Source organism: Furipterus horrens, unplaced genomic scaffold (assembly GCF_987537825.1).
Source record: "Furipterus horrens unplaced genomic scaffold, mFurHor1.1.pri manual_scaffold_6, whole genome shotgun sequence".
NCBI lineage: Eukaryota > Metazoa > Chordata > Mammalia > Chiroptera > Furipteridae > Furipterus > Furipterus horrens.
Window position 1 is genome coordinate 72684818 of NW_028327176.1, and position 25375 is coordinate 72710192.

The window sequence follows — 25375 nt, forward strand, 5'->3', positions numbered from 1 at the left end:
CTGGTGTTCTGCTTTTATTGGGGTTGAATGGGGGCTCATCTTTACTGGTGAATTTAAAACATCATAAGGGTGGGGATTTCAAGTCCAGGAAGAGAAAAACCGAGTAGCCCAAATGGTCTTTGTCTAAATGAACCAGGATCTCTAAAACAAAGGAGCATCAATCACTGGGAGGGAGGCAGCCTGCTTCTTTTATCGGGTCTTGCTGGCCTTGAAATGGATGCCTCTGCAATAAAAGCTTAAGTCAGGCATTTAACTTGTTTGTGGTGATGTTGATATTAACAAACCTACTGCTTCAGTCCTATAAAAGTATAGTACATACAATTACTATCTAGGTCTGTATAAGTGCATTCTTTGATGTTTGCACATCAACAAAATGGACTAACCACACATTTCTCAGGATGTACCCCCTAATTAATCTGCATGTGACTAAAGTTCTCAGTTTTGACAAACTCAAAAAGTCATGTAATCAGCAGTTCAACTCAAGTCTTGAGAATAGCCTGTTCTGGAAGGTTATATAAATGGAACTATGCTGTATAGAGCTTTTTGAGTTTGTCATCTTCCATTTCAAATTGATCCAAATAGTTGGATGTTTCAGTTCTTTGTACCATTCTTTTGCTGGGTGATATTTCACTGGAAGGCAGCATTGCAGTTTATTTATCCACTTATCAGTTAAAGACATTTGGGTAGTTTCCAGTTTAGAGTTACAAGAAATAAAGTCACTATAAAAATTTATGTTCAGATTTTTGTGTGAACATAAATTTGCATTTCCCTTACATAAATACTTAGGAGTGGAATTGCTGGGTGGTGTGCTAAGTATATATTTAACAGTTCTTCATAGTAACTACCATTTTGCATTCCCACCTGAAATGTTTGAGAGTTCCAGTTGCTCAACATCCTTATTAGGACTGTACTGTTAAGTTTGCATTTTATTTTATTTTAGTCACTCCAATAGGTGTACTGTGTTCTTTTTTATTTTAATTTACATTCACTAATGACTTATGGTTTTTGAGCATCTTTGCATTGACAAAAGTTCTTTATTACCTGTGTGATTGGCAAATCTTTCCTTTTAGACTGTATCATGTCTTTTCGATCTCTTATAGAATCTTTCACAGAACAGAAGTCATTAATTTCCATGAAGTCCAGTTTATGAAATTTTCGTTTTATTAGCCATGCTTTTAGAGTTGTAGCTAAGAACTCTTTGACAAAACCAAGGTCATAAAGATCGTCTTCAATTTTTCTTCCAGAAATTTAATAGTTGGAGGTTTTACATTTAGGTCTGTGGTCTATTTTGAGTTAATGCTTGTTGATGGCATGGGATATAGAGTCATTTTCTTTTTTGTTTTGCACAAACAGTTGTTCCTGCACCATGGATTGAAAAGACTGTCTCTTCTCATCAAAATCCCTCTACATTTTGTCAACAATAAATTGACCTTGTATATGTGGTCTGTTTCCTAGTCTCTTATTATGTGCTAATATGTCTACCCTTTCACCAGTACCTCACTGTCATGATTATTGTAGCTTTTTAGTAATTCCTAGAATGAAGAAGTTCGTGTGGTCCAATTTTATTTTTATTTTTCAAAATTGTATTGCTCTTCTTACTCCCTTTCTTTGCCATCTAAATTTTAGAACCTGCTTGCTGGTCAGTTTCTCTTAAAAATCTCGCTGAGATGTTTTATTTTGAATTAATCTTAAATGTACAGAAAAGTAAGTATAGTCTTTGTATGTTCTTCACCCAGTTTCTCTTACTGCTAACATGTTATATAATCATAGTACAGTTATCAAAACCAGGAAATTAACATTGGTACAATACAAAAACTTATGTGAATTTCATTAGTTTTTGTATCAATGTACTTTTTCTGTTCTAGGATCCTATTTCACGTTGCATTTAGTTATTTCTCCTCAGACTGAAGTTTTTATTTCAATTGCATTGGATATTGAAATCAGTTTGGGAGAATTAATATCTTAACAGTATTGAGTCTTCCGATCTATGAACGCAGTAGTAGCTCTCCATTTTTTAAAGCTTTCATTACTTTCAGCAAAGTGTTGTAGTTTTTAGCTTATATAATTATGTTATTAGATTTATACCTCAGTATTTCTTTTATGTATATGTACATGTTATTGTAATAAATACTTTTTTAAACATTAAAATTCCAGTGTTAATTGCTAGGATAGGGAAATACCTTTTTAACATTTCAGTTGTGTTTTTATCTTTCTTGCAATAATAAAGCATAATATGCTGGAAATGTCGCGTATTTTATTCCATCTTCAGTATTAAAATGGCTACACAAAAATACACCGATTTTGATAAGTTTTTTTAAATGCACACTAATAGAACAGCTGTCACAATACAATCTAACAAAATTGTTTCAAATGAAGTTAAAGCTTACGAAGCACTCCTAGAGCCATCTTATGGGGGAAAAAAACTTTGGGGCCAACCCAATATGAGTGAACAATTCATCTTTTATAAAAGCACTTAACAGAAAAAGAGAACTAGATTACATATTGACCTAGTTTACTGAGATTTTAAAATCATGAATGGACATTGAATTTTGTCTTAATTATTTTATGCAGCTATTGAAATGACCACATGGTGTTTCTTCTTTAGTAAGGTGATAATATAAATTACATTGTTTTGATTTTTGAATGTTGAACTGTAGAATTGCAGTGTTAAGATAAAAATCACTTGGTCAAGATGTATTATCCTTTTCCAAACATTGGCTGGATTCAGTTTGCCAGTATTTTGCAGATGATTGTATGTCTACGTTCATGAGAAATACTAGCTTCTAGTTTTCTTGTGAAGTCTTTGGTATGGATATCAGGGTAACGCTAGACTCATAAAATGAGGTGGGGAATGTTCTCTCTTCTGTACATTTGAAAGTTTATGTAGCTATATTATTTACTTATTTAATGGTTGGTATTAAATCCTTTTCTACCAGTGAAACCATCTGAGCTTGGGCCTTGCTTTTTTGGGTGGTGGGGGGAAGTGCCAAATTACTTTATTTGAATGAATGGTACAAATGAAAGGAGATATAGGTTGATGATTTTGTACAAGTTCTAGGAAAGGTAAAGGTAACTCCCAACATGCAGGCACTGCTTTGGTGACCAGGGAAGTAACTCCTGTGGCTGTAGAAGACAGCCCAAGGCTTAGCTGTCTGTACTGTCTCGCAGAGTGTGCTTGTCAAAGAGACACTCTGCCACGGCAGATTGAGGGGCCCCCAACCTGCACAAGTTGGTTATGTGGTTACGTACTACTTTGATAGATTTCACCTCCTCATCTAGGTAGTGAGTCTCAATGAAGTCACACAAAGGAAGGTCATTTTTTTTCAGTGGTCAGTTTGTGCAAGTCCAGTAGTGAATGATTCACGCTTTTTTCCCAAGTGTAATACTCCATTGCATTCAACCCATTCTCCCAGTCATCATGGTCTGGTTTCTTGATATCCTGAAGGAAGATTTGGCCACCTTGTTGGTTCTGCAGCTTCCTCAGTTTCTCAGCATGTTCCCTTTCCTCCTGAGATGGGTGAAGAAAATGTTTATCAAAGTTCTTCAAAGCCACATGATTGTGGTCAAGGTAGTAAGACATGGACAGGTAGACGTGGAAAGTGTAGGACACCAGGTTGATCAGGCAGCTGGTGGCGGCCTCCGAATCCTGATGGTAGTTCTGGCGCGCCTGCAGGGTTGACATAGTCATCCTGTTGCATGGCTGAGGAGAGGAGACTTGGGGGCTCTGGGGCAGTCCAAGGGAACTGTAAGGAGGTGGCAGAGGATGGATCTGGGTGGTTGACTGGGATGGGGTCGAGTGCCTGTTCCATTCAAGCACTGTTGAAGCAGGAAACTACAGCAGTCCTCGGTGAAGATTTGAGCTTGGGTTTTGTGGGAAAGTTTTATTTTAACTTTTAACTTTTTCAATTACAGTTGACATGCAATATTATATTAGTTTTAAGTGTACAACATAGTGATTAGACATTTATATAACTTACACGATCATCCTGATAAGTCTACTGCCGACCTTACACCATCTGTAGTTATATTATTATTGACTGTATTTCCTATGTTGTGCTTTACATCCTTGTGACTGTTTTTTATATTTGGCAATTTGTTTTGTGGGATGATTTTTCATTGCAAATTATATTTCTTTAATAGATGTAGGACTGTTACAGTTTTCAGTTTCATTTTGCGTGAGCTTTGGCAGATTGTGGTATTTAGATAATGTCCATTTCTTTGAGTTTTTTAATTTGTGCCATAGAGTTGTTTGTATTCTTATTTTGTCATCCTTTTTACATGTAAAGAGTGCAAATAATAATGTTCACATTTCATTTTGCTTTTTCTTTCTTATTATTCTTTATAATTCTACCTAGGGTTTTATCAGTTTTATGGACCTATTTGAAGCATTAGCTTTTTGTTCTGTTGACTTTATTTTTATTTTTTCTGTTTTTCATTCATTCCTTTTCTTGTCTATTACTCTTTCTTTTGCGTATTTTGAGTTTAATTTACTGTCTTTCTAGTTTTCTGGGGGGTGGAAACATAGATTATTGATTTGAGGCATTTTTTTCAAAGTAAGCATATAATACTGTAAATTTCTCTCCAAGTACTGCTTTAATTGCAGCCAACACATTTTGATATTTTGTGTTTTCATTTCTAATTGATTAAAAATATTTTTTACTTTTATGTAATGACTACTGCTTTGACCATTAAGTTGTTTAGAAGGTGTTGCTTCATTTCAGACTATTTAAAAATTTACCAGCTATCATTCTATTAGTGACTTTTTGCTCAGGTATGACATCCACTTGCTGTCTATAGTCCAAGGGTTTTGTACTAATATTTTAGCCCACACCTGGCCAGTGTATAAAAATTATAGCTGACTTTATTTTACCCTTTTGTGTGGAAGCCTCATCTTCCCATTCTCTACCATGGGTGAACCAGTACTCACATTACATCTCTCCTTGGAGATGCTTGTCTTTCCTTAGATTCTGGGCTAAAAGATACAGAAACTTAGTGGCGGGTTCAAGAAAAGTTATTTTTTTGTTACTGATAATGCAGGAGAAATGTGTTTTACAGCTTTCTGCACACTAAGGTGAAGCCAGAAGTCTCAATGTCGTGTATTTTAAGCTATAAATTGAGTATTTTAGAGTTCTGTCATAGAGGCAGAATGAGCAAGGATGATGATTTTATTAAAATGCATTTTAAGGCTTCATTGAAAACAGAACTGCAGTCACGGTCTCTGGAACTTCTCAAGCAGCCCTTTTGTTTTGTTGTAATACTTTTTCTTTTTTTTTTTTGCTAACTACAATGACATTCTCATTCTGTACAAGATAACAGGAGTGAGTTCTTGCGCATACTTGTCACCCCTGCCTTCTTTTCTAATGTAAGTTGCGGCACATTTTGTGCCTTTGTGAATGGGTGACAGAGGTCAAGGGGTTGAGGTCTGGACTTACCTCTTCTTTGGAATAGTACAGGTGGCTGCTTCTTAGCGGATAACATGTATATGAAAAGTTTAGATTCAGCTCACTTCTACCTGATTGTGTGATGACAAAAAAGCCTATAATGAGGCACCTCATTCCAGCCCAGTGATTGTTGACTGAACAGAGTCCAGGGAAACCATCTGCTGTATGGGGATTTAGACTGGTAATTGACAGAGGTACATGACTATAGACATCAATTATTTTCTACTACAAAATAGTTTGGCTAATTTAAAGCTTAATCCTTTGAGGGGGGAGATACTTTATGGAAATTATTCTGAGATGTTTGTTTTTGAGAATTTTAGCTGTAACTTTGATTAGCATAATCTAAATTTTTATTTTTTTGGTGACTAATTTAACTTTATTTATTGCTGTTCTTTTACAGAAAATTCTTCCGGGAGGAAATACATCGTTTGATGTAGTTTTCCTTGCAAGAGTAGTAGGAAATGTAGAAAATACTTTATTTATTAACACATCTAATCATGGGGTATTTACATACCAGGTAAGAACTAGAATTAAACCTTGTTTTTTTTTAATAGTCTGTTGAATTTTCTTTTTTTTAATTGTATTTTTTCCATTACCATTCAGTCCCCTTATACTTGCCTCACCCCTGCAGTCACCACACTGTTGTCCCTTGTCTATGAGTCCTTTATCCTTCCACCCTGTAAACTCCCCAGGCACCCCCCACCCCCCTGTTAGTTGTCATCCTGCTCTCTGAGTCTGTCTCTATTTTGCTTGTTAGTTCAGTTTGTTCATTAGATGCCACATATGAGTGAAATCATGTGGTATTTGCCTTTCTCTGACTGGCTTATTTCACTTAGCATAATGTTCTCCAGGTCCATCCCTACTTTCACAATGTGTAAAATTTCCTTTCTTCTTAGGGCCTCGTAGTATTCCACTATGTAAATGACTCGTAGTTGTTATATCCACTCGTCTGCTGATGGACACTTAAGCTGCTTCCATATATTGGCTATTGTAAATAATGCTGAAATGAACATAGGGGTGGTTATGTTCTTTCAAATTAATGTTTTGAGTTCGTCCAGAGATACTCCCAGAAGTGGGATTTTGTTTATTTTTTAAAACATAGTCAACATCTTTGACCTAACACATGACATGCTTTTAAGAAGTTCAGTGACTCAGAGATTATAGTAAGTGTAAAAGATGAAACTTAGACCATTTTATACCTACTGTTGTGTCTGTTAATATTCCTATTCAAATTAGACTGAACAAATGATCTTAAAGCTACAGCTAAAGAGTTAAAATAAGATTGACAAAAGAATAGTAAAAACTATTTTTGCACTGACTCTTAATTTTACTTTCTGTACACTTGTGATGCATACTGTATTATAATGGTTTCAAGATTAAAACATACATGCCTGCGTTTCTTAGTAAATATATTGTTTTAAGTTTTTATGTACAATTATTATGATTAGGTTATTGAAGAAAAGTAGTTTATCAAGGTTATCAAGATCTTTAGAATAATCATTTATATGGCACTATATACTTTACGTACTCCTCTGCAAATGTTATAGATACTGTTCTCGATTTTTTAGGTAAGGAAAATGAAACTTATTAATGTTTTATTTCCAGTATGTCATAGAAATTATTCCAAATACATGTATATGTCGTAAATCAAATATATAACCAAATCAGATATAGAAACAACAGGTCTACTCTCTTTAAAGGGAGTTAAGATTTTCTGAAATCTAAATTAGACTCACGAGTTTTCCCTAAGTTAATCTGTAATAACGTATAAGAATGTTAGTTATAAAAGCAACTCAAATTGCTTTTTATTCCTCCTTTGAAACAGGTATTTGGTGTTGGAGTTCCAAATCCTTATCGTTTGAGGCCATTCATTGGGGCCAGAGTCCCTGTGAATAGTAGTTTCTCACCTATAATAAACATACACAACCCTCACAGCGAGCCTTTACAGGTGAGTTTATGATGGTGATTTTGAATGAGCTTCATTTTGGTGGAAATTAAGGCTTAGCTTAAAATTTCAATTTGTTATAGCTTTCAAGACTTTAAAACCATGTGGTTTTAAAGTTGTACTGAAGAGGGGTGTTCTTCTAATGCATCTTGCTGTGGTCTGATTTTTGGATGTCAGCAGTCTAGATATTGAATTTTTTGAACCATTTTAAAAATGATTATGGCTTCTCTGGTATTAGAGTTTAGGCAGTTCTGCATTTAATTTAAGAAGAGTTTTCAGCTATATAAGGCTGCTATTTTTCTTGCCTATTAGCTCTTTCCAGTTCAATGTAAATTTTAAAAACACAGTTTGTACCAGCTTAGGCCAGGTAACTCAGTTGGTTAGAGCATCGTCCTGATAGTCCAAGGTTGCAGGTTCAATCTCTGGTCAGAGCACATAAAAGAAGCAACCAATGAGTGCATAAATAAGTAGAACGACAAGTCAATCTCTCTCTCTCTCTCTCTCTCTCTCTCTCTCTCTCTCTCTTTCTCTGTCTCAAATTAATAGACAAATATTTTTAAAATTTTTTTAAAAAGCCACAGTTTCTATCTGTTTCTGTAATTAATAAAATTTTAGTGATTGCAGAGCCTGGAAATTGAAGTCCAAGGAAAGGATAATAAAGAATCATGATTAAAAGCAAACTTATATTTTATTTTAAAAACCTAACTCCTTATTTTACCCAATCTTTTATTTTTATATATTTTTAATTATTTTATTTATTTATTTTTAGAGAGAGGGAAGAAAATGGAGAAAGAGAGGGAGAAATACATCAATGTGTGCTTGCCTCTTATGTATCCTGACTGGGAATCAAACCAGTGACCTTTTGGTTCACAGTTCGGCACTCAATTCACTGAGCCACACCAGCCAGGGCTTACCCAATCTTTTAATAGTCATTGTTTTCAAATTTGAAATCCCTCTTCAGTGGTTCCTTATCACTTCTACAGTAAGCGAAGCTGGTGTGACTCATTCAGATATTTCTCAAAGCCCCAGCCCCATCCCTTGCGACTTCCAACTCTATGTCATTTGCTACCACTAGAGCTCATCTAGTTCTGTTATCAGTATCAGAAAGAGATGCGGGGGCTTTCCAGAATGGTTTGTAATATCCACACCCAGAGCACCCAGAGCTCCTTAGGACCAACACTGCAGGACTTAACAGTATCTTGAAAATGACAAGTGATGGGAAATACTATATATTGTGGTAAGCTAAAGAGCTGTGGCACCCAAAATGGATTTTATTGTCCTAGAACCCCACGGTAGACATGTTCATAAACAATGGAAGGGGAAATGAGGTAAAATAAGACAAGATTTTCAGAGCCTGAATTTTATGCTAAAGTAGTAAGAAAGAGATTTCTCCACAACACTTGGCTGACAATGGGTGAGTATAGCTATGAATAAAAATACTCTGCACGAATTTTAATTATTTTTAGTTAGATATCTTCATCACAAAAGAGGAAAAAGCTCCTGTGTCCTGTTTGTACAGTGAAAAGTGATTCCTCTTCATCATCATCACTCTGTCATTTATATCCGTTTGCTACTTTAGGTAGTGGTATATTTTCCCTGTCCTGGCTTTTATTGCAAATCTATGCAGAAACCTCATAAATTCTTGCTACTTCCTTGTTTTGACTACTTTTAAGTCAAAGACATTAAAAAAAAAAAAAGAAAATAACTGGTTCTTCATTCTGTCAGACCCTACTGCATGAGTTGGCACACTGATATGGCAGCGATAGGACAGAGCTCCCCAGAGTGCCCTCTCCGTGTAGTGGCCAGAGCACAGACTCAGGAGTTGCTTCCTGCTGGAAGGTTAGGGGTCCCCAACTCAGCAAGTGGCGGCTAACCTATGGTCTATGCCTTTCTCCTCAGCTTGTGAGTCATCAGGCTATCGTCTAAAACAATTATCACTTTGAATTCAGTACTGGGTTTTTTTCTTTTGTTGATATGTAATTGGCATGTAACATTTATATTAGTTTTAGTTGTAAAACTTTTAACATCCATTACCACACGGTTACAATTTTTTTTCCTTAAGATCTACACTTAGCAACTTTCCAATATGCAAAACAGTACTATTGACTTGTCCATGCTGTACCTTACATTCCCAGGGCTTATTTTATAACTGGAAGTTTGTATGGAAGGCACTGTTAACCTGATACTCCTATAATATGTTATACTCTCATTAGTCTTGTCCTTGAATTTAAGAAAATATTGTAAAGCAAGAAATTGTATCTGATTTTTTTTTTTTTTCATTATACGATACAAACACATAAGTATGTTTTTGCTGGAAGAAAATGTTAATTCAAACGGGTAGAGCAGATGTCCCCCTGAATTTCTTCCCTTCCAATCCAGGACTTTAGTAGAACTTTCTGGGATAATGAAAAAGTTCTGTGTCTGCTCTCTCCAATACAGTAGCCACACATGGCTACTGAGCACCTGAATTTGGGGCTAGGGTGGCTGAGGAACTGAACATTTTAGTTTATTTCAGCTAACTTAAACTTAGATATAACCACATGTAGCAGATTACTATTGTATTAGCACAATTCCAATCCAAACCCTTCCTCATAGATACTGCTCATAATGATCTTGGTGTGCATCACATCAGACCTTTGTGGGTGCATTTGTAGGCTTATATGTGGACATACAAAAATAAACATTCTTTGTGGGAATTTTTAAAATAAACTATATTCTGTATATATTGTTGGATTTCTTTTTTTTTCCTAAACTTTATTAGATTAAGATAATTTAGCCTTTTGTATCTCTATCTTCTTACTTATTTCCCTGTATCTGTAGTCTACCTTTCAGTTTTTTGTTTCCAAAAATTGTTATGCTTATTTCCTTAATACCTTGGAAGTTGTTAAGTGAAATAATATGTGATTTTTTTCTGGTTTTTCAGAAAAAGTTCCATAATTACCCCGTCAGTTAATGTGCTATTACTATTAATACAATCAGTACTTTAAGACAACACTGTTGTAAGAAATTGGAAAGCAAGTAATAATACTCAGAAGAACATTCTAGTTCATTAGTCTTTGCCCAATGCGTTTCTTTAACAACACACACACACATCAAAAACCTTTAAGCTTGTACTAAAGTATTACTGTATCTCTGCTTTGTACTTTTTTATGTACCTTTGGGGAACTTTTATAATAAAACAATGGTTTTTCACCCATTCTCTTTATTACTTCACCCCAAAATGGCATTTAATTAAATAGATTATTTCTCATTAGGAGTTAAGGTAACCTGCCATTGAAGGAAAGTCTCCTGTCATAGGACCCATTCTGTCCCTAGGTCTTCTCCTAAAAGAAAGGAAAGCAGACATTCATACACAGACTTATTAACGCATTGTTCATAGCAGCTTTATCTGTGATGACCAAAAACTGGAAACTACCCAAATATTCACTATTAGGTGAATGGATCAAAAATTGTTGCATATCCATAAAATGGAAAAGAACTATAAATACATCCAAGAACATGATAGATTTCAAAATCATTACACTGAATAAAAGCAGCTGAACACAAGAGTACAGTACAGACTTTTGATTCCATTTATATAAAACTGCAAAATACAAAGGGATCTAGAGTGGGTGAGAGCAACTCAGTGGATACCTAGGGATGAGAAGGGGCAGAGAGGGACAGGTAGGCTGCAAAGTACGTGAAGAAACTGTGTGAGGTAATAGGTATATTTCTCATCTTAATTGCAGTGGTAACTACGCTGTATGCATATGTCAGAATTTATCATCTTGTGCACTTTAAAGATGTATAGTTTATTGTACAGTAGGCTTCATTAAAACTACTTTAAGTGTGGCCGGTGTGGCTCGGTTAGTTGGAGCAGTGTCCTCTAAACAAAGCGTTGAAGGTTTGATTCCCAGTCAGGGTCTGTGCCTAGCTTGCAGGTTCAGTCCTTGGTCAGGGCGCATGCGGGAGCAGCTGATCAATGTTTCTTTCTCACTTTGATGTTTCCCTCCCTCTCTCCCTCCCTTTCTTCCCCTCTCTAAAATCAATAGGCATATCCTCAGGTGAGGTTTTTTTGTTTTTGTTATTTGTTTTATAAAGAAAACTGTTTCCCAACTGGTAGTCATTTATCTTAACACTAAGAAAAAAAAATTATTTTTAAAAATTATGCATATAGGTACCAGCCACAGAGGCTTTAACAGTACTTGTGATTTTGCTACCAGTAGAAACCAAATGTGTTCATACTACAGTAAAATTGTTTTATATGTTTCAGAATAATACACTCTTCACTGTTTAACAATTATAGTAGCTGTTAGGTCCACTGCTAAGTCCTATAAATGTGTGACTAAAGAAGCACTGTGTAAGTATAAGAAATACAGATTTTGAGTGCCTTGGAGAGCCCTCCTTTCATCTGGTTGCTGGCGTGGGGCACCCTCCTTCCCCTGGTGGGACACCTGGTTTCCGACTTTGCCTTCTTGCTTCCACCAAGTGGTAGAGGTGATGGACCAGGAGGGCCAGAGCCAGAATGGGTTGACGCTCGTGCCTGGCTGAGCTTCCAGGGCCCTCCGAGTGGGTTGGGAATTGGGCCAGAACTTGGCCCTGGAGCCAAAGTGTAGGGGATTCCCCTTGACCCCCACCATATGAGTTATGTTGGGGGATGGCCTACTATGGGCCTCAAGCTGGAGTAGGGCTGGTGCCCCAAGGCATCCTGGAAGCTCCCGAACTCGAGCGTCAGGAGGGAGCCAGGATGGAGAGCAACTCTGAAGAGGCCTCCTCCTAGTCTTGTGCTGCTGCTTCTGGGGCCATGAAGCTGGACAAGGAGAAGCTGGACTCACACCCTGAGGAAGAGGCGAGTGAGGACATGAAAGCTCTGAATAAAGACCTCAGGCAGTTTGCCAAGATCTTGAAGCAGAAGAGGATCACCCTGGGATATACCCGGGCCGATGTGGGGCTCACCCTGGGTGTTCTCTTTGAGAACGTGTTCAGCCAAATGACCATATGGCACTTTGAGAGTGTAGCTCAGTTTGAAGAACATGTGTAAGCCGCAGCCCCTCCTGCGGAAGTGCACGGAGGAAGCTGACAAGAATCTGCAGGAGGTATGCAAAGCAAAGACCCTTGTGCAGGATTGAAAGGGAAAGCAAACAAGTGTCAAGAACTGAGCAAGGGGCCACCTGAGAACCAGTGCCCAGAGCCCACTCTGCAGCACACATTGCCCAGCAGCTCAGCTAGAGAAGGACGTGGTCCAAGTGTGGTTCTGCTGCCATCGCCAGAAGGGCAAATGACCAAGCAGTGACTATTCTCAAGAGACGATTTTGAGGCTTCTGGACTCCGTTTCTTAGGGGGACCGGTATCCTTTCCTCTGGCACCAGGGCCCCATTTTGGTACCCCCCCAGGCTGTGCAGGCCCTCACTTCACTGCACTGTACTCCACAGTCCCCTCCGTCAGGGTGAAGCCTTTCCTGCTGTCTGCCACCACTCTAGGTTCTCCCATGCTTTCAGACTGGGCTGCCCTACCCTTCCAGGACAGGGGAGACCTAGGGAAAGAACCCCGGGAATTGTTCTAGGGCTTTGGGATTAAGTTCTATTTTCATTACGGAATTGGGAGTACAAACGGGTTAGGGGAATTAGTTAAAGGGAAGGTGAGTTCAATAATGCTCTTGATTTTAATCCCCACATCACTTATCACTTTGATCTTAAACAAAGAAGCCTGGACACACACACACACATTCACACACACAAAAGAAATATGAAATTTGTATTTCTAAAATTTGATAATTTTCCTGAACTACTGTTAGTGTCCTGTAGGTGGATTTTCTAAAATTCAGTATTTAAGACAAATGTCCTGTTTCAGAGTTTAATATTTCAAAGTTAAATTGTTTTTGTTAAAAATACCACCATTGCTTACACATGTGGGTTACTGACTGTGGTGATGCAACATACTTATCCTACTTTTATATCTGTAAATGTTTTTAAATCTTTTCTGATAAGCAATTAGGTTGTCAAACTTATTTCTATATAACAGCAAATCAGATGCATCGAGGATATGATTTTTAACTGAACTGTCATGTGCTCTTCTGTTACAGGTTGTAGAAATGTACTCTAGTGGAGGAGATCTTCACCTAGAACTTCCAACAGGTCAACAAGGGGGTACCAGAAAACTGTGGGTGAGTGCTAACACATTTTCCTCTCACATGTGGTCACATGAACTCAATTTTTTTTCTTAAAAACACCAGAAACTACTTAACTCCTTATCACCTAAAAAAACATGGGTGACTTTTTAATTGTTTTCTTAACATTAAATTTACATCAAATATATTTGAAAATGGTATGAGAGTGAGATAAAAGTAGTAATTTTTGGAAAGAGCAGTGAACAAAATTGGTGGGCTCTTTAACCCACTGTGTGGAAAAGAAGAGGTTTTTCTATCAGAATTATATTGGTAAAGTTGTCTCTGAATCCAATCATTTATAAATGGCTTCACTCTTAAGTTATTTTTTTAAGGAAAAAAAGAAGAAGAAAAAGCCCTGTGGGAAGGATCCATTCAATTTTTGAAGGTCCCGAATTGAACATTAAGAGGGAACATTGTTAAGCCCTTGTGATGACTTAGAAATTTTTTAATTCTTAGGTGTTCTATGTCCACTTTTAATATTGTTGAATATTTAATAGTAGTTTGTATCAGTGCATAGAAAACCACTTTTTCTTAGAGAACACTACCAAATATTAACCAAATTAATGAATATGTAGTAATTACTTTATTTGCAAAGGTTTCTCCCATAGAGAGTTTTGGTTTGTTTTTTTTTAATGTTGTCTGCCATGCTTTAATCAAAGAGGGGAAGTCGTAGTAAATGCAGTTCTTATACCAAGATCACGGACATTATTGAAGACACTGTGACTGTGCCACTGTGAATGAGCTCTGAAGATCAACTTTTCTTAGTGACTTGTGCTGTTAAACAGGCATTACCTCTTGATTCTGTCTTCTGACTAGTTTCAAAGAAGGAAAGGATGTATAGGGCATTTTAGGGTGTTGACTTAAACATTTAGAAACAAATTTGTCAGTGATTGGCTAACTGCTAAGGCACAGAAGCACACTATCAGGTAGAAGTACGTAATATGTACATGGTCCATTTACATCCTTTCACAAAAATGTTTTCAAATATTATTTGAAAAGCCTTTGGGAGAAATAGTGTCTAAAACAATGCTTCAGAAAATTAACTATAAGCCAGTACATTTGTATATAATTCTAGATAGAAAAACTAAGAATTTTCTGTCAAATATAATTGGTATTTAGTAAACAACTACAAGGGAATTCAGCTTTCTACTTAGTTAAGAACTATAATGAATGGTAGCGGAGATGGCATAATGTTTTAATAAATCCCAGTGGTTACAAGAAAAGATAGTAGTGACTTTTACTTCTAGAAATCCAAAGAGAAAAAGTCAGTTAGCCTTGACTTCACGCCGACCCCATTTCAGTATATGAGAAAACCCAGAGACCAAGTCAGATCCCAGAGATGGGTAACTTATGAGAGGATGGTTCCTCTCTAGGGGCCCTGGGAGTGTCCAATCACCTCCTTTAGTTTTTGAAACTAAAAAGTTGAGAGTAAAAGTGAGTGAAGAACAGTTAAATCTAAAAACACAGGGATTTCCTAAAATAGACCAACAAGGTTTGTGCCAGATTGTTCTAAAACCAGAAAAGATTATACTTCAAAAAAAGCTTTTCTTTATTTAATGAACTTTCCTTTTAGTGTATGTGTGAGTGTCTGGAAATTGCAGCTATCACCCATGCCTAAAACCTTCCTGACCCGCAGTTGATAAACTACAGATTTGCTTGGGAAGCTTTGTTTTTGTTAGGTTTTAAATGAAAGTACTGTAGAGTCTAAGTTCTCTTGGTTATAATTTTTAAAAGGTTCCTGTGAAAGCTTCCCTTTGATGGTGACATTTCTGTTGGTTAGAGAATTTCAAGACTGAATTATATGACATCTGTCCAGAAGGTATCCAGCCATATAATATGAAAAATGGAAACATTTATTGAAAAAGATACACGAAATATTGTACATAGGGCGATGACACCTGAGTCCCCTTCAAAGTGTCACCTTGGGACCTCATACAGTTCTCCCATACCGTTAATGGCCCCGTCATATTTTCCTGAATCTCATTGAAAGTCTGAAGTTTTTTCCCTTTCAAAGGTAATTTTAGTTTTGGGAAAAGCCAGAAGTCACAGGATGCCCAATCTGGGCTGTAAGGGGGCTGAGTCACCTGGGTGATCTGATGTTTTGCAAAAAAATCCTGCACAAGACATGGTACATGAGCAGGCACATTGATGAAGCTGCCGATCACCACTTGCCCATAGCTGCGGCCTTCTTGATCATCCAAATAGCTTCCATGGAGGAATATTCAAGCTTAACGCAAAATTTGATGTAGATTAGTTGCTCTACTCAGTCATTTTGAATACAACAGCCACACAGTACACATGCTCATTCTATGGCATCTACCACCCCTACTGAGCAGTACAGTGAAGTCGTCATTGTTCACGCATGGACATTCCAGTCTACTCTCCTTGGCTGCCAGGTTACATGATGTCATGCAAACCATTCTCATTATATTAACAAAGGCTGGACTTTTTCCAGACAGACCTTGTATACCTAAGCACCACCAATGAACTGAAGAACAACTGATTTTATAGATTAGTGCTACCTTTTAATAATGATTTTGCAAGTGGCAATGCACATTTCTCACATTTTAACATCCTGCAAAATTGGAGTGTGTGTTACAATGAAATATAATTAATTGTCAATGTATTTTTTTCTTATTAGTTATATAAAATAATTAGGCATCTTTTGGCCAATGCAATCTTATTCAATAAACTGGTGGTTTTGCAACATTACAAAAGCTGTGCTACATTATGGTCTGTTAACTTATGGTCTGTTAACTTGTCAGGAAATTCCTCCTTATGAAACCAAGGGAGTGATGAGAGCCAGTTTTTCCTCCAGAGAAGCAGATAACCACACAGCCTTCATAAGAATAAAGACTAATGCTTCAGACAGCACAGAGTTTATCATTCTTCCTGTCGAGGTTGAAGTTACAACAGGTGAGTGGAAAACTGAAAGCACTATATGTTTGTTTGGTTTTCACTGCATCTCACTCAGTCAAAGTGAAATATAATTGTTTACTTTTCTGTTTTACAAGCTCCTGGAATTTATTCCTCAACAGAAATGTTAGATTTTGGTACACTGCGAACACAAGGTAAGAAAAGAGACAGTGTCTTTATGGGTCTTTAAAAAACAAAATCCCTGTTCAGTACTAATTGGTTCTACTTTAACTTCTTTGTAATTCAGCTTTGAAAGTTCCTTCTAGTGGGTTATATGATTTTGTAGAAATCTACTTTTGGGAACTGAGAATTCTTACAAGGCTATGGGATAACTTAAGTAAAGTCTTCTAAATGGAAGCGGGAGCACAAAGTAGTTTTCCAATTTTATAATCCAGTTCCTCCCTACTTCTGGATTTTTCTTTAGATATTGATTATTCAATTGTATTATAGTGACATGATGTTAGTCCCACATGACCAGAGAATGCAAATTCCAAACTTGAAAACAATCAAGTTAAGGATTTATTAAGGAAAAAGTGATAGTGTATTTAAGCATTAAACAATGTGGATTTGAACTGCACAGGTATATTTATATGTGAATTTTTTTCAATAAATATTCAGTTGGCCTCTGTATCCCAGGGTTTGCATCCATGATTCAGCCAACCAAGGATCAAAAAACGTATTTTCTATCCATGGTTGGGAATCTGTGGATGTGGAGGGCCGACTGCCTAGTACTACACCTTTTCATATAAGTAACTTAAGCATCCACAGATTTTGGTATCTGCTGCGGGTCCTGGAACCAATCCCTCTTAAATACCAAGGTAGTGTGCTTAAGTTTTTGGAGAATCTGGAGTTATACAGGGATTTTCAACTAGGTGAGGATCAGCAACCCTAATCCCTGTGTTGCTTGAAGGTCAACTGTACTTGTAATGTGGAATGTCTGTGGGCCATATGTAGTCACAATTTTGTTGTGTTATATTGAAGACCCATTTTCGAATGTTAGATTCAGTTTTAATATGAAAATTTCACATTGCACATTTTTAATTTGCTTCATTATACTTTGCTGAAAAACTGGAAGTTTTAATGTCAATTTTACTGAATTTGGTTTTGGTTTTGGTTTGGCCTCGTTAGGTGGGGGCAGTTCTTATAACACACAATGTCCTTATGAGTAAGGGAAGCCCATCTAATTATCTTTTTATTAACTTGATGGCCATTGTGTTTCACATTGTAGAATAGATTCAGTCTAATATCTAAGAAGGTAAAAGATTTTGACTCACTATAAACTACACCTTGTGTAAGAAATATTTCTTTTTTAAATTTTAACAGATCTACCAAAAGTTTTAAATCTTCATTTATTAAATTCAGGAACAAAAGATGTACCAATAACAGTAAGTTTTTACTTATTTTTTTCCTAATTTATAAATTCTTTGTTTTTATACTTATGACAAAGTTAAAAATAATTAAGCTCTTGCTCTAATAGAATTTGGTTTTGTTGTGACCTGGTGACACCTTGGTACTAAGTGTGATGTGAGAAATGTGTTCTGCCTTAACCACCAAACTTTAAGGATGAGAAGAAGGGAAGTATGCAATCTTCTCCAAGTCAAATTTGAACTAAAGTTCACAAGGTTCCTATTTAGGAAGAATCTTTATTTTTTTTAAAGGCCTGTGGAGCCCTGGCCCACTGGCTCAGTTGGTTGGAGTGTTGTCCTGTATACCAGAAGGTTGCGGGTTCGATTCCTGGTCAGAGTACCTACCTGGGTTGTAGGTTTGATTCCAGGTTGGGTGGGGGGGTGTATGGGAGGCAACCAATTGATGTTTCTCTCTCACATTGATGTTTCTCTATCATATCAATGTTTCTCTCTCTCTCTCTCTCTCTCTCTCTCTCTCTCTCGCTTTCTTGCTTTCTCTTGCTCTCCTTCCCTCTCCCCCTCCTCCTCTCTCTCTTCTTCGTTCTCTCTCCTTCCTCTCCCTCTGAAAATCAATGAATATATTCCTCATGTGAGAATTGATAAATTGCCTGTGGATTCTGGTAAATCCTAGTATCTGTGTGCCATGTGCAAAGAAAAACAGGTTATAAAGATTCCATTAGGTTTGGTTGATAAGAGTTAATGTATGAGTAAGTAAAAAGAGAGAGAAAAAGATTCAGATAGACAACAAACCTGCCTGCTGCCCATGGCCTGCACAAGGGAGTGCACTCGTCTGTGGCTGAGGCCAAAAGAGGGTGAAGTGAACTAGAGGCACTTTGTAATAAGTTTTGGGTGCTGGCTCTCGAGAAAGAACTGGGAGAGCAGCGGACTAGGTCCCAGTACAGAAGCATCCCAAGTGCTAAGTGAGAAATCACTTAAGCAAACCGCTCCCCTCCAAGTGGCTTCAGCTGGAGGCAGCAGCTCAACAACTATATATAAGAAGGTCACATGACAAAGGCAGAAAATAAAAGCAGATCAATATAAGAAGCAGAAACAAGACCAGTGCCCAAAATGGGGAGGTGGGATAACACTCCAGTAAACAGAAACAACACCCCACCAAAAGGAAAGGAGGAATTCCCAGAAGGAGGGATAGATGACATAGAAGCAAGCAAGCTATCTCACATGGAATTCAAAACAATAGTAATGAGGAAGCTCAATGAACTTGACGGACTAAAAGAAAACTATAACAAACTCCAGGGAAACTACAAAGAACTACAAGGAACTTACTGAGAACCAAACCAGCATAAAAAAGGACATAGAAACTATCAATAAGAACCAGGAAGAAATGGAGAATACAACCTCTGAACTGAAGAACACAGTAGAATCAACCAAAAGCAGGCTAAATGAAGCAGAGGATGGCATCAGTGAGTTAGAGAGCAACGTAGAAAAAGATTTCCAAACAATACAACAGAATGAAAAAAGACTGAAAACGAATGAAGAGGGTTTAAGAGAACTGCAGGGCAACATGAAACAAAACAATATCCATATCAGGGATAAAAGAAGAAGAGGAGGAGCATGGGATAGAAAACCTGATTGAAAAATTAATGACAGAAATATTTCCTAACTTGACGAGAGAAAAAGTCATGCAAGTCCAGGAAGCACAGAGGGTCCCAATGAAGATGAACCCAAGGAGGCCCACTCCAAGGCACATCATAATTAAAATGGCAACATTCAAAGACAAAGAAAGAATCTTAAAGGCAGCAAGAGAAAAACAGCAAATAACATACAAGGGAGCTCTGATAAGGCTATCAACTGATTTCTCAACAGAAACACTACAAGCCAGAAGGGAATGGCAAAAAATATTTGAAGCAATGAAAAACAAAGGCCTACGACCAAGACTACTCTACCCAGCGAGGCTGTCTTTCAAAATGGAAGGTGAAATCAGGAGTTTCTCAGACAAAGGAAGACCAAAAGAATACATCTCCACCAAACCAGCATTGCAAGAGATGCTGAAAGGACTGCTGTAAGAAAAGGAAGAAACAGAGAGAGGGAAAGGAACACAGGTGCAAAAGGAGATGAATAAATACCTGTCAATAATAACCTTAAATGTATGGATTAAATGATCCAATCAAAAGACATAGGGTAGCGGAATGCATATGAAAACATGACCTACATATATGCTATCTACAAGAGACACACCTCAAAACAAAAGATTTACACAGACTGGAAGTGAAGGGATGGATAAACGTATCCCAAGCAAATGGACATGAAAAAAAACTGGGGTAGCAATACTTATATCAGACAAAACAGATTTCACAGCAAAGGACAGAAAAGAGACAAAGAAGGACATTTTATAATACTTAAAGGAACAATCCATCAAGAAGCTATAACCCTTGTAAACATATATGCACCCAACATAGGTGCACCCAAATATATAAGGAAAGTCTTGGAAGACTACAAGAAGGATATCAACAGCAACACACTCATAGTAGGGGACTTTAACTTAACCCCATTGTCAACAATGGACAGATCTTCGAAGCAAAGAAACACCAAGGATATGGAGGCATTGAACGACACTCTAGATCAAGTGGATTTAATTGATAATATATAGAACTTTTAACCCCAAAGAAGCAAAATATACATTCTTTTGAAATGCACAAAGATAGACCACATGCTAGGACACAAAACAAGCCTCAACAAATTCAAGAAAATTGAAATTATGTCAAGCATCTTCTCAGATCACAATGCTTTGAAACTAGAAATCAACCTCAAGGAAAAATCTCAAAGACATTCGAACTCATGGAGAATGAATAACATGCTATTAAATAATGAATTAGTTAACAATGACATCAAGGAAGAAATCAAGCAGTTTCTGAAAGCAAATGATAATGAACACACAACAGCCCAAAACCTATGGGACACAGCAAAGCAGTCCTGAGAGGAAAGTTCATAGCAATACAGGCCTACCTACAAAGGATAGGAGAATCTCAAATAAAAAATCTAACCCTACAGCTACAAGAACTAGAACAACAACAACAAACAAAGCCCAAAGCAAGAAGAAGAAAGGAAATCATCAAGATTAGAGTAGAATTAAATGACAGACTAAACAAAGAATTCAAAAGATCAACAAAGGTGGGAGCTGGTAGGGAACGGTTTAGTAAAGCATCTAGTATAGATAACCCTTTGACATGGACAACGGGGTGGGGATTGACTGTGGGAGAAGCGGTAGGCTGGGTGGGGGCTAGCAATGAAGGAAAAAGTGGGACAATTGTAATAGAAAAACAATAAAAATAAAATTAAAAAATAAGCGTGCATCATTGTTAAGTGTAGTATGATAAGTTATATATTTACTGATTAAATATTGGGTTCTTAAAGAACGTGTTCATTCTGTGACAGTATTCTTCTAAAATGTATATAACAAGTCTAATCATATTTGTACACCTGGAGCTAATATAATATTGTATGTCAATTAATTGCATTAAAAAAGATAAAACGGAAGAGGGAAAAATGGGAAAACTGTAATAGAATAACAATTTTAAAAAAAATTCAGATATGTTGGCAGGAGAAATCATGAAGCAAAAAATTAGGGTAGGCAGCAGTAGCATGCTGTTAACATATGTCATAGGTATCCCTTCTAACTGGTACCTGTTGTCGTTAACCTAGATACATACCATAAACTAGGGTCCCTACTTTCCCCTCAGACATACACCCAGATAACTTTTATGCCTTATAATGAGATTGGAATGCCATTAGATGGTTTTAGGCAAAAAAAAAAAAAAAAGAAAGGGGGGAGGCTATTTATATTTTGCTTTAGCCACAACCTCACCTTCTAGAGAGATCTCCAAAATACATTCATAGGGAGTGATGAAAAAGGATAGCAGTACATTTTTATTACAACCTGTGCTGATGTCAGGAACATAAATTCAGCAAATTCTGATAAAATAAGGTAGATCAGATGAGCTTGAGACTTAAGGGACTTTTGCCCATCTATGACCAAATACAGAATTTACCACCAGGTGGTGGAATAGAGACCAAAGAAAGGAGAGTATACAAACCCCGAATGAGGAAGCAAGAGGTTGTCACCCCAGGTAACCACCTTTTAATGCACAGCAACCTGCTCACTAGTGGGAGCACAGCCCTACAGTGTCCTGCTCTCTGACCTGTGTCTCTTCCTGTTGGTGGGAGAATGAGGGCTTGAAATTACCCCACCTGGGGTTCCCGCCCCTCCAGTTAGGCAGGCTGAGGGACCTGTGATGCCGTAGCCTGTGTGTCCTGCTGTACTTCTTGGGGTTTCAAGGGCCCAAGATCTTTCCACAGATGACAAGGAACAACTTCTGTGACCTGGCCACCCTAATGCCATTGAAACAAAAACACCAAAGCACTAAGCAGCAGCATTATGTGTCTTGTTCATATTTTTCTTCTTAAATAGTAACCTTAGTGTATATATTTTTATATACTTGCTTTCAAAAATATATTCATTTTTTAATTTAGTGACTTTTTAAAAAACTTAATCTTTTGAATGATTATCATCAAAGTCTCTATGGAATAAAACTATCAGCACGTCTTCCAGGAGTGAACTTTTACATAAGGAAATATAGCAGTGAATATTTTTGTTGTACAGTTTCTTTGTAATTCCTATTTATAGCAATAATTAATTATATCTTTCTAAAAAATACACAGTGCTGATTGTTACTACAATATCAAGGGGTTACTGATTGGTTTCTGCTCTTTATATTGAAATTTTCACAAGTCTTTAGAAAAATGAGCAAAGTAAGAACAGTATAAATGTTTATAAAATATTAGTGTGTTGATGTTTAAAAAGTTACAAGCAGCCTTTCTAGAGAAGGACTATTCTGCAATAATGTGCTTATTTCTTTGACATTGAAATAGCTGTTGTTTTGTGAATAAAGACAGTAGATAGGTAGGGCTTTTTTTTTTTTTTTTTCCTTTCAGAATGAGTTGGAAAGTGTTTCCTTCTCATTGTGGGGGTTAATTCTTCTCTAAATGTTTGGTAGAATTCACCAATGAAGTCATCTTGGCTCAGGCATTTCTTGGGGGAGGTTTTAAAATTACAAACTCAGTCTCTTTATTTCCTATATTTAGATATTCTATTTCTTCCTTTTTAAAAAAGATTTTATTTATTTTTAGAGAGATGGAAAGGGAGGCAGAAAGAGAGAAATGTTGATGTGCCAGAGATACATTGATTGGTTGCCTCTTGCACGCCCCCAACTTCAGGGTACTGGCCCACAACCCAGGCAAGTGCCCTGACCAGGAGGGGAACCCGCACTAAATTTAGGCCAGCACTAAATCCACTGAGCCACACCAGCCAGGGCTCTGTTTCCTCTTTAATCAGTTCCAGTGCTTATGTCTTTCTTAGGGTTTTTCATTTTATCTAAGTTATCTAAATTTATTGGCATCCCATTGTTCACAGTATTTTTTTAATAAAACTTTTTTCCCAGTGAAGTAGATAGTAATGTCCTGTCTTTCGTGCTTGACTTTAGTAATTTAAGTCTTTTCTAAATTTTTTAAAGTTTTTTTTTGTCAATTTTGTTGATTCTTTCAAAAAACCAGCTTTCGGTTTTGATAATTTTTGTATCATTTTTCTTAGACATTAAAATATCCTTTGTTTTATGAATAAGGGTAGTAGATAGTAAGATCTTTTCCTTCCCCTACCACCAACTTGCTCACCTTTGGAAAATACAAGTTAGGAAACCTCTGAAGACTTCCCTGCACAAGCATAAACACTCACCCATTCTATTAATTTCTTTTTTGTATTTTTTCTGTTACCATTTAGTCCCCTTATACTCCCCTCACCCCTGCAGTCACCACACTGTTGTCCATGCCCATGAGTCCTTTATCCTCTCTGCTCAATCCCTCCACCCTGTAAACTCCCCAGCCCCCGGTAGCTGTCATCCTGCTCTCTATCTGAGTCTGTCTCTGTTTTGCTTGTTAGTTCAGTTTGTTCGTTAGATTCCACGTATGAGTGAAATCACATGGTATTTGTCTTTCTCTGACTGGCGTATTTCACTTAGCATAATGTTCTCCAGGTCCATCCGTACATACTCTCACAAAGAGTAAAATTTTCTTCTTTTTATGGCCAAATAAGTATTCCATTGTGCAAATGTCCCATAGTTGTTTATCCACACATCTACTGATGGACACTTGGCCATTGTAAATAATGCTGCAATAAACTTACGGGTGCTTATGTTCTTTTGAATTAGTGTTTTGGGTTCCTTTGGATATAGTTGCAGAAGTGGGGTCAAAAGGCAGGTTCATTTTTAATGTTTTGAGGTATCTCCATACTGCGTTTCAGTCTGCATTCCCACCAAGTGTGCTAAAAGGTTCCTCTTTCTCTTCATCCTCGCCAGCACTTGTTTGTTGATTTATTGATGATAGCCATTCTGACAGGTGAGAGATGATATCTCATTTGGCTTTAATTTGCATTTCTCTGATGATTAGTGACATTGAACATCTTTTCATATGTCCATTGGCCATCTGTATGTCCTCTTTGGAGAAGTGTCTATTCAGGTCCTTTGCCCATTTTTTAATTGGGTTTTTTTTTTTTTTTGGTGTTGAGTTTCATAAGTTCTTTATAAATGTTGGATATTAACCCCTTATCAGATGTATCGGGGAATATATTCTCCCATTCTGTGAGTTATATTTTTATTTTATTGATGTTTTCCTTTGCTATGCAAAACCTTTTTAGTTTAATGTAGTCCTGTTCGTTTATTTTTTCTTTTGTTACCCTTACCTGGGGAGATATATTCGATAAAACATTGCTACCAACAGTGTCCGAGATTTTGATGCCTACTTCTTCTCCGATTTTTATGGTTTCAGATCTAACATTTAAGTCTTTAATCAATTTTGAAGTTATTCTTGTGTGTGGTGTAAGAAGGTGGTCTAGTTTCATTTTTCTGCACATATCTGTCCAATTTTCCCAACACTGTTTACTGAATAAAGTATCTTTAGCCCACTGTATGTGCTTGCTTCATCTATCGAATATTGACTATAATGGTGTGGGTTTATTTCTGGGCTCTCTATTCTGTCTCAATGAACTATGCGTCTTTCTATGCCAGTACAATGCTGTTTTGATTACTGTGGCCTTAGGTATAGTTTCATAATTAGGTAGTGTAATTCCGCCTACTTTATTCATCTTTCTCAGGATCGCTGTTGCTATGTGGGGCCTTTTGTGGTTCCACGGGAATTTTTAAAATATTTATTTGAGTTCTGTGGAACATGTCATTGGAATCTTGATAGGACCTGTGTTGAATATATAGACTGCTTTTGGTAGTATGACATTTTAATGATGTTAATTCTTCCTATCCATGAACACAGTTTGTGTTTCCACTTACTTCTATCTTCTTCTATTTCTTTCTTCAGTATCTTATAATTTTCCAAGTAGAGGTCTTTTACCTCGTTGGCTAGATTTATTCCTAGGTATTTTATTCTTTTTGTAGCAATTGTGAATGGGATTGTTTTCTTAGTTTCCCTTTCTGTTAGTTCATTATTGGCATACAAAAATACA

General features: G+C 36.9%; 1 protein-coding gene and 1 pseudogene across 1 annotated transcript in view; both read left to right on the plus strand.

Annotated features, from left to right (window-relative positions):
- TMEM131 (transmembrane protein 131) overlaps positions 1–25375 on the plus strand; it is a 253174-nt gene that overhangs the window by 156996 nt on the left and 70803 nt on the right. The window contains exons 6-11 of the mRNA XM_090281769.1: positions 5842–5958; positions 7267–7389; positions 13448–13528; positions 16297–16447; positions 16546–16602; positions 17771–17832. Coding sequence (XP_090137895.1) covers positions 5842–5958; positions 7267–7389; positions 13448–13528; positions 16297–16447; positions 16546–16602; positions 17771–17832 — 591 coding nt within the window. The remainder of the gene's footprint in view (positions 1–5841; positions 5959–7266; positions 7390–13447; positions 13529–16296; positions 16448–16545; positions 16603–17770; positions 17833–25375) is intronic.
- Positions 8797–12928, plus strand: LOC150006489 (POU domain, class 5, transcription factor 1 pseudogene; annotated as a pseudogene).